This window comes from Plectropomus leopardus, chromosome 9 (genome assembly GCF_008729295.1).
Source record: "Plectropomus leopardus isolate mb chromosome 9, YSFRI_Pleo_2.0, whole genome shotgun sequence".
NCBI lineage: Eukaryota > Metazoa > Chordata > Actinopteri > Perciformes > Serranidae > Plectropomus > Plectropomus leopardus.
In genome coordinates, this window is record NC_056471.1 from 12,661,153 (window position 1) to 12,674,520 (window position 13,368).

Sequence of the window (13,368 nt, forward strand, 5' to 3'; positions counted from 1 at the left end):
CTTTCCTTTGTTTTTGACCTGTTCCTTTTGCTTAAAGTGTTCAAATTTGGCGATCATGGGTCGGGGTCCGCTGACAGATGGTTTTCCGAGGCGGTGAACTCTGTGGAAGGAAAAGTTTTTGGCGGTGTCGGTGGTATTTCCAGCTGTGTGGTCGTGAAGTTTTGGATGACGGATTCCCGGTTGTTTTGCTCGGGAATGCCAGAATAGTTTCTTCCATACATTTGGTTGTTTTTTTTTTTAGACGGCGTGTTTTTGTTCGTTGAGTGTTTTTTAGGAAGGATTGTTGGTCCTGATTTGATTTCTTAGTGAAACGATGTTGTGGCAGGCCCAGCTTTTTATTAATCCTTGCTAGTACACTTACCTCGATTTCAGTGGTTTGTAGATCAGCAGCGTCCGCTGAAGAGTCTGTGTTTGGTGGTTTGTTTGGGTTGGCTGAGTCCGGCTCCATGTTGGTCTGCAGGTTGTAATAGCAGTCGATGAACTCGAGCTTCGAGTGCGGTTATATCCTCCACCGTGTTGATGTGTTGTTCCGGGTTGGTGGTGGCGGATGGATGAAGGATGCAGTCTGAATCAGAACGTCTTTTTAATTTCTTATTTTGAGCTTTTAGTTTTACGTATTTGCTGTGTTCTCTCGCTAACAGGGCGCCGCCATGTTGAATCTCGTCTACAGTTTCCGACTCTCGCGATGCTGCGTTCAGCATGACTTCGCGCTCACAGCCCAACACATTTTATATATTTAAAAGTTGTGTTGGTATGTAATCGATAACTGTGCAAAGCTTCTCCCTAATGTTAACTAAACCACCAGCACAGACCAAAATGAGACAGAATGAGATATGAAGAGGGTGAGCCAAAACCAATGGCACAGTACGATTAAAAACAGTGCCGACGAGACTGTCACCAGATGGCCACCGTCTTTTGAACTAAAGTGTTTTTCTCACACATTTATTAGCCTAGCCCTTATTTATTCCTTGGATAAAATATGAAGTCTACAGAACAATCTCTGGTAATATCCAGAGATATGCGCATGCTTACTTTCAGAGCAGAATTAGACATTCGCCTGCAGTGCAGACAGTAGACATATGGGCGCTAACTTGCATGTGTACAACACCAACATGCACAAACACACACTTACAAGTACGCGTGCACAAATACACCAGCCCCGAGTCTGTTTATTTTCCATCTAGTAGAAATCTCACAGCTCCTCTGGCAAGCCTGAGGGATCAGTACGATATTTAAATAATTCACGCGAGTTAGAAATCTCTTCAGGTTGTTTGCTGTTCTAACACACCAGCATCAGTTCTGATTCATTTGTGTGGGGCAGTTGCCACTGTGTCATATCCAAAACTGGGGACTAACTATTTGCTGTTGGCTCAGGTCTTGCGTCTTTGTTGGAAATGTTGCAGTGATCTGACATTTTGCCATGACTGTTGGCTCTGACCACAAGAGTGCGGAGGGCAGAGTCAATGAAAGGGGTGAAGGGATGGACTGCAGATTTATGTGGGATACTTCAGCAGGATACAATAGAGACAAAAGGAAAAGGAGAAGGCAGGGAGAGGGAAAAGGAATGGAGATAAGCTCTAGTTTGGCTGCTCGCTGTCTCAAGTGTTGATCTGCTCTGCTCTGAGCCCCAGGCTTTAGCCTTAGCCTCCTCCTCCTCCTCAGCTCCCCATGTCTCTCCCAGCACGGAGCCCATCTGATCTGCCACACAGGCCTCCGCCAACTCTCATTAAACACTTTGGAGACTTAGACAAAAATACAGATGAGCCTTTCTAGCTTCACATTTTCCAGATGAGAGGTGGGAGCTCACATTCAGATACAAGAGTCATTGTGAAAAGACAAGTGGAGACTTCTGTTACTGTACAGGCTGTTGGAGATGGTGTTTGTCAGCGGAAGCCCATATGAAGCCAGCATGTTTAAATTAGCCTCTGTTGCTGCACTGATCTGCTACTTTTTAAATGTGGAACAACACATGACCATCTGCATTTCAGCGAAAAATATATATAGACTTTGCCAGACAATGCAGGGACAAATTATAGTCTTTGCATGTTGTTGGCTCAAAATGTAAATTGATTTTTTTTGCAGCGAATATTCACTCAGTTGACAGCGTCTCTTTATCCCCAAAGCAGGAGCACGGCAAATCTGTGAGGCCATCGATGTGTTTAAGACAAAACAGACTGCAACATCAAATTACAAAGAATAAGCAGCGAAAAAAATGTATTTTTCCTGTAACTCATTTCAAAGATCTAATGCTACAAGTTAAATGCACCAGAGAGCTTATAATCAACAAAGAATCTTAGTCTAGATAATTAATGAACTCTTGAAACAAGACCCGAATTAAATCATGTCATTTTTAAAAATGCAACTCAAAAACAAAGGCACTGAGGAAAAAATGCCTCTCAAGGCTAACTTAAAAAAAAAAAAAAAAAAAAAAACACTCCCTCTGAATCCAAATGTCAGCTGTGTCTAAATAAATAACGTGATGTCTGTCTGCAGCATTACAGCTCCCCATGTAATTCATTCTTCCTAAGTTTCTTTCTTCTGAAATGGGCTGAAATCACCATCCACTGTGAAAGTAGTGGATTAGACCTGCGAAGGCTTTAAGCAAAGTGATAATTAAAGTTGTTATCCAGTCTGTAAGGATGCTCTCTGCCAGGCTGGTCTCATCTGCTCCCCCTCGCTGAACATGACTCTGTGAGAACGTCAATTCATGTATTCAGACTGATGATTCAAACATGTGTTAATCATGTATTTGATGAATCAAAGTAAGGATTCAGATGTATGTGGGGGCTGTCCATGCTGTGTGTGTGTGTGTGTGTGTGTGTGTGTGTGTGCGTGTGCGTGCGTGCGTGTGTGTGTGAGCACTGGATGACAAATGATGGGAGCGGTCAGTTCATCTGGGGGGACTTCAGAGGCATGTCTGAGTACACAACAGAGCCGCAGAAACGTTTGTGGATGGAAACAGCAGCCCATCATCCTCAGGCTCTGCCGTGGTGGACTTCGGCCTTGAGGGGAACCCTCTCTGGGGTCTGACAGCCGGGGCTGTCTGTGCCACTGATGTTCTGTCCGAGACGGGTAACAAGTGAGGGAAAGAGGCAGAGACTACTCTCTGTTGCCAAATAACAGGACTGATAGAGGTGTGAGCCAGGTCACATCGCTGCAGCGTCTCTCATCAAGAGAAAAAAAACACACAAGCTCTTTCTTTCCCAAAGTGTCTGCAAACTGTGTTCACAGGCCACAATGCAATTTCTGACACGGCACCCTAAGGGTTGAAATTACACACTTTCTCCTTGTGGGGCAAAGATAGAGGAGGGTGGGGTCTGGTCTAACAATAGCAGCTCGGACTGACATTAATCTCTTTAAGCTCATGGAGGTCAGTATCCTGCTTTGCTGTAGGGGAATGTCAAGCATCCCCGGACACCCCTCTAATTCCATTACTCGTTGCTCCGGTGCTAATAATTCCAAATCCATCCCGATAGTGTCCTGATGGAGCATCATGCATTGCCATGTTTCCTTTGTCTTCCTCCTCCTGCTGTATTCCAGTGGGCCATGTTACTTACACTCACGCTTGACATCTAGTGATGTCTTTACATGGGAGACGTGTAACATGACGCCCTGATTCACTGAGGAAGATAACCTCTGTTTTAGGCAGGGAGAGGCTGTCACTGCCAGAGGTGTTGAATTTCCCTCTCTGCTATTTACCGAGCGTGGGAGATTTCTCCTGCGGTCAGCATGGCTGCAGAGCCCCAGCTATACGTCTGCGTCCGACTGATCTGCTGGCAGCTAAACAGCAAGTACACGCACTCAGGCGTTTTCTACTTCTCTCTCAGTTTTCCTCTCCTCTCTCTCACTTAGGGCTTTTGTTCCTGCTTTCTTTACACTGTATCTGATTCCATCTGTCTCTATCCCTGCTTTCCCCTACACTTCCCTTTTTCCTATCCTGCTACACTCCCTCGCTATCTCTGCCTCTGTCAGGGGGCTAATGTGGGACTGCAAATGAAGCAGCTTGACTTCCATCTCAGGCTACCAGAGATCGATATGTGTTGCTCAGTATCAGGCAGGACACTCTCTGCCTCTCTGACGCTCTCACAAGGGAGACCAGGCAGGCAAATGAAACACCCTCAACTCCTCACACGTAAACATGGCACACAGGCCGCCATAATTCAGCTTTTTATTGCCCGTATTTACTACATAGCTTGAGCAGCAAACAATAACAAATGTACTAGTCAGTCTGACACAGTGCCATGGCTGGGACCATGTCTCTTAAAGCAGACAGGTCTCTGAAATAAATGCAGGGTCTTCGTACAGCACAGCAGATAAAGAGGGATGTGAACAAAGAGTGATAATAATAAATCTTTTTCAGGATGAGGCCTTACTGTGAAGACTAATAGGCTCTGACATTGCTGTGGAGGCTGGGCTAATTGCAGGAAACAACAGAAGCACTGACATCTAAGGAGAGACCTGGGTGCTGGTACAAAAAGGCAGCCAAAATAAAGATGAATTGATGACTTCTAGATGCAAAAAAACGCAAAAAGGAAGCCACAGGAAGCCAAGCGCCACAGGACAAACGGGGTTGCCTGGGAGTTACCTGGACAGGTGGCCACGCAGGCACTTTTCTGGACGTTCTGCCCTTCACAGGATGTGCCTCCATTCAGTGGCGTGGGGTTGGTGCAGCTCCGACTCCTCTTCTGCCAGCCACGCCCACACACAGCGCTGCAAGACGACCAGGTGGTCCATGTGGACCAGCCGCCGTTGACTGTCAGCCGGCGCCGGGGGGAGAGGGTGGAGTGGGGTGAGGAAAGGGGGGGTTGGTTGGGAGGGAGGGGATGGATGGATGAAGGGACAGAGCAGCCAGGATTACCCGACATGCACCAAGGAAAAGAGGTGTGCTGCGCTATAATAATCGTGACTGCTGTTACACACTGTTTGGGCACTGCAAGGTGAACTAATTGAAGAGCAAGAGCAAAAAAGGGGGCTGCTTCCTGTGTCCGAGTTGGAATTACAGCCAACTGCAGTGAAAACAAAATGGCTTCAACAGGGAGCAGAAAAAAACATGACAGCTTGCCATCTTTGACCTTATCTCAGAGGGAGACACAGTTTCTGCAAAGTAACTCATGGACATTTTAAATGGCCCTCTACATTTTACCGAGGTAATGCAAGACAATATACTCATAATATAAGACAGAATATAATCACTGTGAAGCAATGACATTAAAGCTAAACGCTCACGGTCATATTGTTAATGCAGGGAAAGAAAAACAACAACAAAAAAAAAAAACGCATACTCCTTGGAAATGCCAACACACTACTGAAAAATAAATATGTTGTGGCTGTTCCAGTAATTCAGATTGTGTCCTTCACACATCCACCGCTGATTTCACATCATTCTTCAACTCAAGTATTCTTTGAATTGTAGAGAACTGTATCATTTTTCCTTTTTTTACATCTGAAACTGAAAGTTCAGGCACTTTGAAAAGCCAGTGCCCATGTGCTGAACCCTCAACTGTCGGCACATAATTGTTGCTGTATCGCTGGATCACGGCAGGTGATTACATCAAATCACGCTGGTTTAATTCTAATCAACACCTTCCTGTATATCCTGTGTTTGCCTCTGCTCATGAGATACCCAGATTCCTGATTCACTGGCTGGAACAGCACTAGTGCTCCCTCTCTGTACATACTCCCTTCCCTAATTTCCCCCCTAACTCTCTCCTGTGCTTGTCGCGGCTGAATCATTTCCTTGCCCTCTCTATGCGATTGATTGCCCGCCACGGCGAGGTAAATTGCCAGGCAACTCGGCCCCTGATTACCTCTTAGCACAGAGTGCAGTCACACCAGCCAGGCCTTGTTAAAATGCATCTCTGGCCCCCCGTTGAACCCCCTTTGAAAAGTAGCACTTATTATGACTTGCTACAGCTAGCTAGATCAGCTAGCGTGGTGGACTGTGATGCTCTGTACCTGCATTTTTTCTTTCCTGTCTTCTTCTATTGTGATTTAACCTCAAACATCAGTACAATGGTAATCCATTTGTTATCCTGTCAAGTACATAGAGTGATGTGAAGAAATTAAATTGCACATGCAAGCGTCCTTGCAAATTGTTCACAATTTGCCGGGTCTGAGAGCAAAACTATTGTTTGAAGATACAAGAAAAGCAAACAATAGATATGTGAAATGCTCTCGCCTCCATAGTCATTTGTAGATTTCTTCATCTGCAAAGCAAGTCTTTAAACAACAAGCTAATCAATTATAATCAACAGTAGGAATAATTGGGATTTTTTTATTTTTATGCTGGAGGCTTGGAGGAGTGTATGATAATGTGTGTTTTGACGGCATGCTCCAAATTAACACATTTCATTTGAAACTGTTCACCGTGAAAGTGCACATGCCTTATTTTCGACTTAATTTACAGTCACACAGCGCGATCTAAATGTTTGAAACCCCTACAGTGTCTGCACAGTTTTGTGAATTACAAATTCAGCCTAAAAGGAAATTGCGAGTGTTTTGTCAGAGATCTAAAATACAGTTATTCCTCATACAATCTATTCCATCTACATAGGTAAATATTGATTACATAATGACAAGTAAAACATTGTATCAAATTAAGTCATACATGCAGGTGTTTTCTCATTTCTCAATCTAGTTCCATGTAATATATATACATGCATATTTTTGGCCATGGTTCAGGGAACAGTTGTCCTTGATACAAAAAGGCTCACAGTGACGCTCTCACTCCATTATGGTCATGTTTTCCTAATTTGGATTCATCCTGCACCCTAAAATCCATTGAGATTCCACTGGGAGTTTTTGTTAGGCAGAGAAACTGCAGTATTAAATGGAAATTAATTCAATTATAACTCAAGCAGCAACAACCTGAATTTGAGAACTGCACAAGGTATTACACTTTGATCAAATAATTCCCACTGACACTTTAATTTCACAAGGGATATGCTTACAGTGCACCCCTTGTTTCTCAAATTTAATAATTTCACTGAAAAAATGAAAAAAATTTTTTTTATAATTTAGTAATAGAAAAATACTGCATAGCCCTAACACAAAAACTTTGAGAGAATTGTATCTTTAAATCATTTTTATAGCTGAAGAAAAGTTGCAAAAACTGAGGAGGTGTGGATACTCCTACATAGTGCTGTATATTTGTGGCGTATGTTTTCTCTGCTGCCGTGTTAGATAATTTACAAGAACTCTTGTACTGACTTTACAGCACATCACAGCATCGTCTTCTTCTGGCAGCCTCATCAAAAACGGACCCTGTGTCAGACATTGTGCCAGATCGTACATTTTTCATATGCAACCAAAGTTGCTTTCATGTCATGATCCATTTCCCACATGACTTCCATCTCCTGTTTGCATGTTGCTGAGAATTAACTGGCTGTAACGTATGCAAAACTTGTTCCAGTACCCAAGGAACCCTCTGTGATTGAAAATATGCTGTTCCTCTAAATTTTAATAAAGATCAGTCTGCTTATCAAGCCAAGTCATTATTTACAGTTTGCTGTTAATTCAATTTCTCATCTTGTACTGGATTCACTACAGAGAAGGAAGGAGATGGCAGTCCAGAGATTGGAGACTGCCAGCTTTTGGTGGAATGGCTGCCAGTAACATTTTATGTCGTGCTAATTAATGTGCAGATATACTACTATGTCTTTATGCAGTTATTTATGCTAGTGTCATTTACTGTTCCTTGAAAAATAAAGCCGATCTACGTAAGTTGTCACCATATGTCACATATGCAGACGACTGTATGTTGTTAAAACAATTAAAACAGCAGTGTAGAGCCTGATAGAAGTAGAACACCCAGGTATTGTCCATGCAAGAAAACATGCAGAGTTTTATGTAGAAAGCAACATGCAAGCAATACATGATCAATTTAATCTGTTTGTATATTTTAAACCAGAGGGTCATTCTACCCCAGACCTCTCATTACCAATCATGAGCAGAGCACTGACACCTGTTCAAAGAAGTTATCACCCACCATAGACTAGGACCGTAGCAGAGGTGCTTTTGCGGCGAGCAACGATGTTTTTGGCCACACACGTGTAGTTGCCCGTGTCCGCCAGCCGGGCTTTTTTGATGACGAGATTATGGTCAGTTGTGATAAAAAAATTGGGGTCGCTCGCAGGGTTGATCACATCATCATTTCTCTGCCACTCCACCTGGAAAAAAAAAAGTAAAAAAGTTTCAGTGGTTTCCTTCTCCTATGCAGCTCTACAGTGACCAAACATGCTTTGGATTGCACGTTTCTACACGGACAGGAAAAGCAGCTCTGTTTTGGATGCAACCAAACAGATAAAAAGAACAAATGTAGCTCGGTATGATACTGTCACTGAGATGGAATGAATGTATCTATACACCCTACGGATTTTAATATTTATTTTCTTTGTGTGGGAAATGCAGCTTATTTTGTAGCTGCTGGAGATCTCTGTAGCTGCTGGTGGTCTGAGAGTGAAACTGATCACGCTTTGTGTAGTTTCTCTGCCCTCTTGCAGAAGCCAAAAACTGATGTAATTCCTATTTTGGTGTACTCTCAGATTGGTTTGCTTGTTTTCTTGCTCTCACTTGACCTTGTGCCGTCTCAAGAGTAGCTACGGTGCTGCGGTATTGTTGTCGGTATTACTGCCAGTTGCGATGCCGTATATAATTGGGCTTTCTTCCTCTTGTGCGCTATCCCTGTTTTCTCCCCGTTGTGACTTCTGCTCTGATGTTCTTTTCTGTTGAACTGCAGTTGGCACCTTCCTTCCCATTTCTCTGCAAACTGTCCCTACACTGTCAAGCTGTGATTGGCTAGTCTGCTGCTCCTGGTCTCTGGGCTGTCTGAGTGGCTGGCCTAACCTCCTCTTGTGTTGTTATTAGAGCGGTTAGTGCCTATCTGGGACTGGGAGGATGCAGCAGACGAGGTGAAACAGCTGGCCCCAGTCTGGTCCTCTAAACACAGACACACACCACTGAGAGATGTGAGGAGAAGAGAGAGAGAGTCGAGCAGAACCAGTGTATAAGAGATGCAGTACATGGAGAGACGGCAGAGAGATAGAGAATGGGATAGGAAGAGAAGGAGAGAGGCAAATAGACCCATTAATTATGGATGGGTCTTTAGAGATGCCAAACGGGGAGTGAAGCCTCCAAGCCTATCCTGAGTGATGTGACGAGACGCTGTGATATACGGCTTCTCAGAGATGTAAGAGAGATAATAAATCAATAATGGGGAATAATTAGAGGTGTAATTTATCCGCACAGGGTTGTCTATTCCCTGGTGGAGCAGGGAGAGATGCTGGGGAGCTGATTCTGAGATACTTTTTGCCTTTTGTCCTCCTGGTGAGGAAAGGGTAAAAGGATGCTAGATGTGGGCCTATAAATATCTTCTGTATCCGTGTCTCACCTCGGCTTGTGGCACTCCCTCAGGGGGATGGCAGCGCAGTAACACCTCCTGGTCCAATGCCACCTCTTTACCCTGCGGCTCCTCCTCAAAGTTCTTTCTCAGGTCTGGAAGTGGAAAAAAAGACGTAACCAATTATGTTTGTAAGAGCTTGTATGGTTTACATGAAAACACTTCTATCCACAAAACTTTGGCTTGGGTGATGCCTCGAAAAAAAATTTAATTCCTGAAACGTCCACCCATGGCCTCGCTGCGCATGTCGCACTCCAGTTGGCCTCTAAGCCACGCAGGGATCGGTGGCACCAACCATGTTGCTTATTACAGGCTGCCTGGCTGGTTCAGAGATGCTTGTCTGCTGCCAGAGGGGCCCTGCATCAAGCAAAAGCAATTGCATTACCCCTCACTCCTCCCCTACCACCCACTCTCCGCTCTCCAGCATCCGCCAGCCTCCAGCTTCCATCTGTATGAGGGCTTGGAGCAGCCACACGAAAACACAGCCCCGAGGCGCCTGGACAAGAGCTCCTACAAGCCTGGCTGACTGCATGGGGCTTCACATTACGTCTCATTGGATACTCTTACTGTTGCACCAAGCCCTGCCATACATTACTCCGCGAGCCCAGGCTGTGAATTACACAGGTAAAACTGGCAGCGCTCGTTTCTTAACATAATAAATAAAAGCAAGGCTATTTGTATGTGATGAGCTAGACAGGACGCTGATAGCTGGCAGGTTGGCGCAAATTTGATGTGCTCACCCCGGGTTTTGACTCAAAGCGAAGCAACGTGTTATTGTTTTGCGATGGGCTGAGGGTGCGGCTGCCGGTGAATTCCTTTAAACAGATGTTGAGCCTGTCCTGACCAATCATAGCGAGAGAAACATTAAGACAAGCCGAGAGTTTCACGACATTCAATTTAATTAAAGCCGATACAATGGGACTGGAGGAGACTTAAGATATAACGGTCCTGGAAGGCTCAAATCCATGTGAGTGTATATGTGCGTGAATGTGAACAGGCGCGTGCACGCACAGTTATTGAAGCGTGTGTGTGTGTGTGTCCTTATCTCACATCTAACTGACTTTGTTGAGCTCTCAAACAAGGTTGGATAATGAATGTGTGTTTTCAAAACGTCTGGTGGTTTGGAGACTGCTGCGTTCGGCTCTGTCTGGAATAATGCATATTTATGTGGGAATTAATAGGCAGAATGCTTTAAAATACTCAAATGTAAAATGGCTTCTTCTAATAAAGCTTTTGAGGCTGCAGCGAGGGATATGTCTGCATTCCCCAGACAGATTTATGATTGCTGCACAGCAATAAATTTCAAATCTGTTTTTATTCTAGTTACTTTCATAGGGATCATTGCTGATATACTGTATCCAGTAAAAAATATGCTCATGAATACTCAAATTTAGTGTTCCACTTTTTTTTCAAACTGCCTTCAAGCGGATGCATTACTCCGTTTCTCTCTGCCAGGGTCGAATATTTACTTCTTGTAAGTAGGATTGCAGAATGATGATTTAACTAAATTGTAATCACAGTAAAGCACTGTGGTGCACAGATCATAATGGCCTCTGGGCTAATTGTTAAATGAAAGTTCCCTCCCCAACCACCCAAAGTGAGAAAAAATCATTGTGTTAATATCGTCTTATTACAAACTGACATGCAATATGTAAGCACCTTGTTAGGCAGCATTTGTAATGAAACAGTAAACGTTTTAAAGTGAACTCACAAGCAATCCTGATGTACGCCTTTTGGCTCTTTTGGGTTCCGGTGGTGCTCCAGGCGACACACTGACACCAGTACTCATCCAGACCAAAGATCTTCTCCACCTGCTGTCTGGTAATGTCAATCGTCACCTGCATGATTGGCAGCGCTGCAAAGCAAACACAGGAAGGACTGTCAAAGTGGTGAACGGGGGGCTGGATGAATCCAGGTTTATCCCTCATCAGCTCATTTGACAATGGAGAGGATTGAAATGACCATAAATATTTCTCCATAGAAAGAAAACAAACACACTCAACTGAATCCTTTAGTGCATTTTGTACCTTGAACTAAACTGGCAAAGTAATTTAAAAAAAAAAAAAAAGCCAGGCAGAATAAACAAGCAGAGAACCATAATCATATATAAACAGAGTGCTTGTTAACCGAAGAAAATGAGAAGAGAGCCTCACAGCTATCCTTGGTGTAATTTGGAAGGCGTTAAAACACCAACAGTTGGGAAGGAACAAGGAAGCGCTAAACAAACACTCCACAAACAAAAATACTCAGCACGACCTGCTTCTCTATTATTAAATCCGGGGGGGGGGGGGTTCACAATCTATGGAGGATTTCCACAACAGTGTTGATATAAGTGACGCTGCTGTAACACAGGGCAAAAACAGCTTTATTGCTTTTCAAGAAGAAAGTAAAGACAACGCTTGTCTAAACAAAGGAAATATGGGACAAAATTCATTCTGCTAAACCGTCCAAACAATATCATGTTGTCCGTCTATTTTTTTTTTTTTTTTGATATTTGAGAAGTAATCCTTCATTTCATTTTCCTTTGACCTTTTATTTGGACCTGTAACCCACACGTAGCTTTTATATATTGAGCTGGACCTTGATCCCTACCACATGCCCTACTTTCTCTTTGTTCTGATGAAGAGATTGCCTTGTTTTTCCCTCAGCTTCCAGCCCTCTCTTCATCTCATCTTTTCTCTGTGGGGTCTTTTGGAGAGAAAGAGAGAGAGAGAGAGAGAGAGAGAGAACATTTTACTGTCACAGAGGACGCATTCCCAAGACTGACAGAATAGCATATACAATGCTGTATATTTAAGTCTCAATGGAGAGCAGCTCCTCAACTGCCATTTACATAAAAGCACTTAGTGACACTCTTGCACTCCCCTCGCACACTTGATCTGTCTGCAGTGATCCTTCCCAGCTCCACACTGAGGCTGACTGGAGTTAGGCTAAGTGGCACCTATCAGGCCATCAAACCTATACAGCAATTACAGAAAGCACTAGTCCTGGTAAAGAGTACTCATCAAACCCAAAACGGGGAATTTGTTGAAAACAATGCGAGGCAAACTGTGCATGGATCTATAGAGGCCTCTGTGAGTGCAGGCCTACCCAGCAGTGACATGAGCTGTCAGGGAAGAAAGTGGCGTGGCTCCACTGCCGGCAGCCACGCGGTGATAAGTAACTGTGAGGTACACTGGAGGACCTCCCATGTATTAATGTCTAAATGCGGTAGATTTCACTGTATGTGATCACAGTAAATGTGAGTACATGTGCAGTGAATCCAGCCCCGAAGCGCTACTCTGAGCATCAACAACACCCTGTGCCACGTGCAAGACTTCACCACCATGCTCCCATCTGAAAAGGGAGAAAAAGTGATATTTGTATTTTCATATTGGCTTTAATAATTCAGCCAAAGAACTGTCAGAAAAGTTTGAAATAAAAGGCAGGACTGAGGAGTTCACTCTCATTTACTGAGTCTCTCAAGTCAAGCTCTCCTGTCAGATGTGTGTGTGCGTGCGTGCGCCTGCAGTGAGAGTGTGTGGCACAGGCTGAGAGAGCACCTAAATGCTAAAACAAATGGCTAAAGCTACAAAAGGGGCACTGCAGAGAATGAAGAAATGGAGCAGAAGAAACTCTCCTTCTTTCTTCGAATCAGCAGCATGGCAACATTTGGCTTTCACCCTAAAACATAACAAATGAAAAAACATGCACCTTATACAAGAAGAGCAACATTCGAATTCTATACATATGCAATTTGGGAACAATGGTTATTCTTGCAGTTGCATTTTTTATTCTAAACAAAAAGTCAGCCAAAGCATCGACAGAAAAAAATGAAGTCCAGTGCAGCAGGAGAAGCAGTTTTATTTTAGTTACATATACTTTTTTACAGTAAATGCAGCAATGTGCAATCTACATCTTGTGTAATAATGAGGGATTTAAAAGGGGGTGTTATATTTTGTTTTACGTGTGTGCTTGCTGCTACACCTGGG

General features: G+C 43.8%; 1 protein-coding gene across 2 annotated transcripts in view; it reads right to left on the bottom strand.

Annotated features, from left to right (window-relative positions):
* The window catches only part of unc5a (unc-5 netrin receptor A), a 162,015-nt gene that overhangs the window by 40,982 nt on the left and 107,665 nt on the right, over positions 1-13,368 (bottom strand). For both annotated transcript variants that reach the window (XM_042493167.1, XM_042493168.1), the window contains exons 3-5: positions 11,109-11,252; positions 9,389-9,492; positions 7,988-8,168 (exon numbers count right to left, since the gene is read on the bottom strand). In XM_042493167.1, coding sequence (XP_042349101.1) covers positions 7,988-8,168; positions 9,389-9,492; positions 11,109-11,252 — 429 coding nt within the window. The remainder of the gene's footprint in view (positions 1-7,987; positions 8,169-9,388; positions 9,493-11,108; positions 11,253-13,368) is intronic.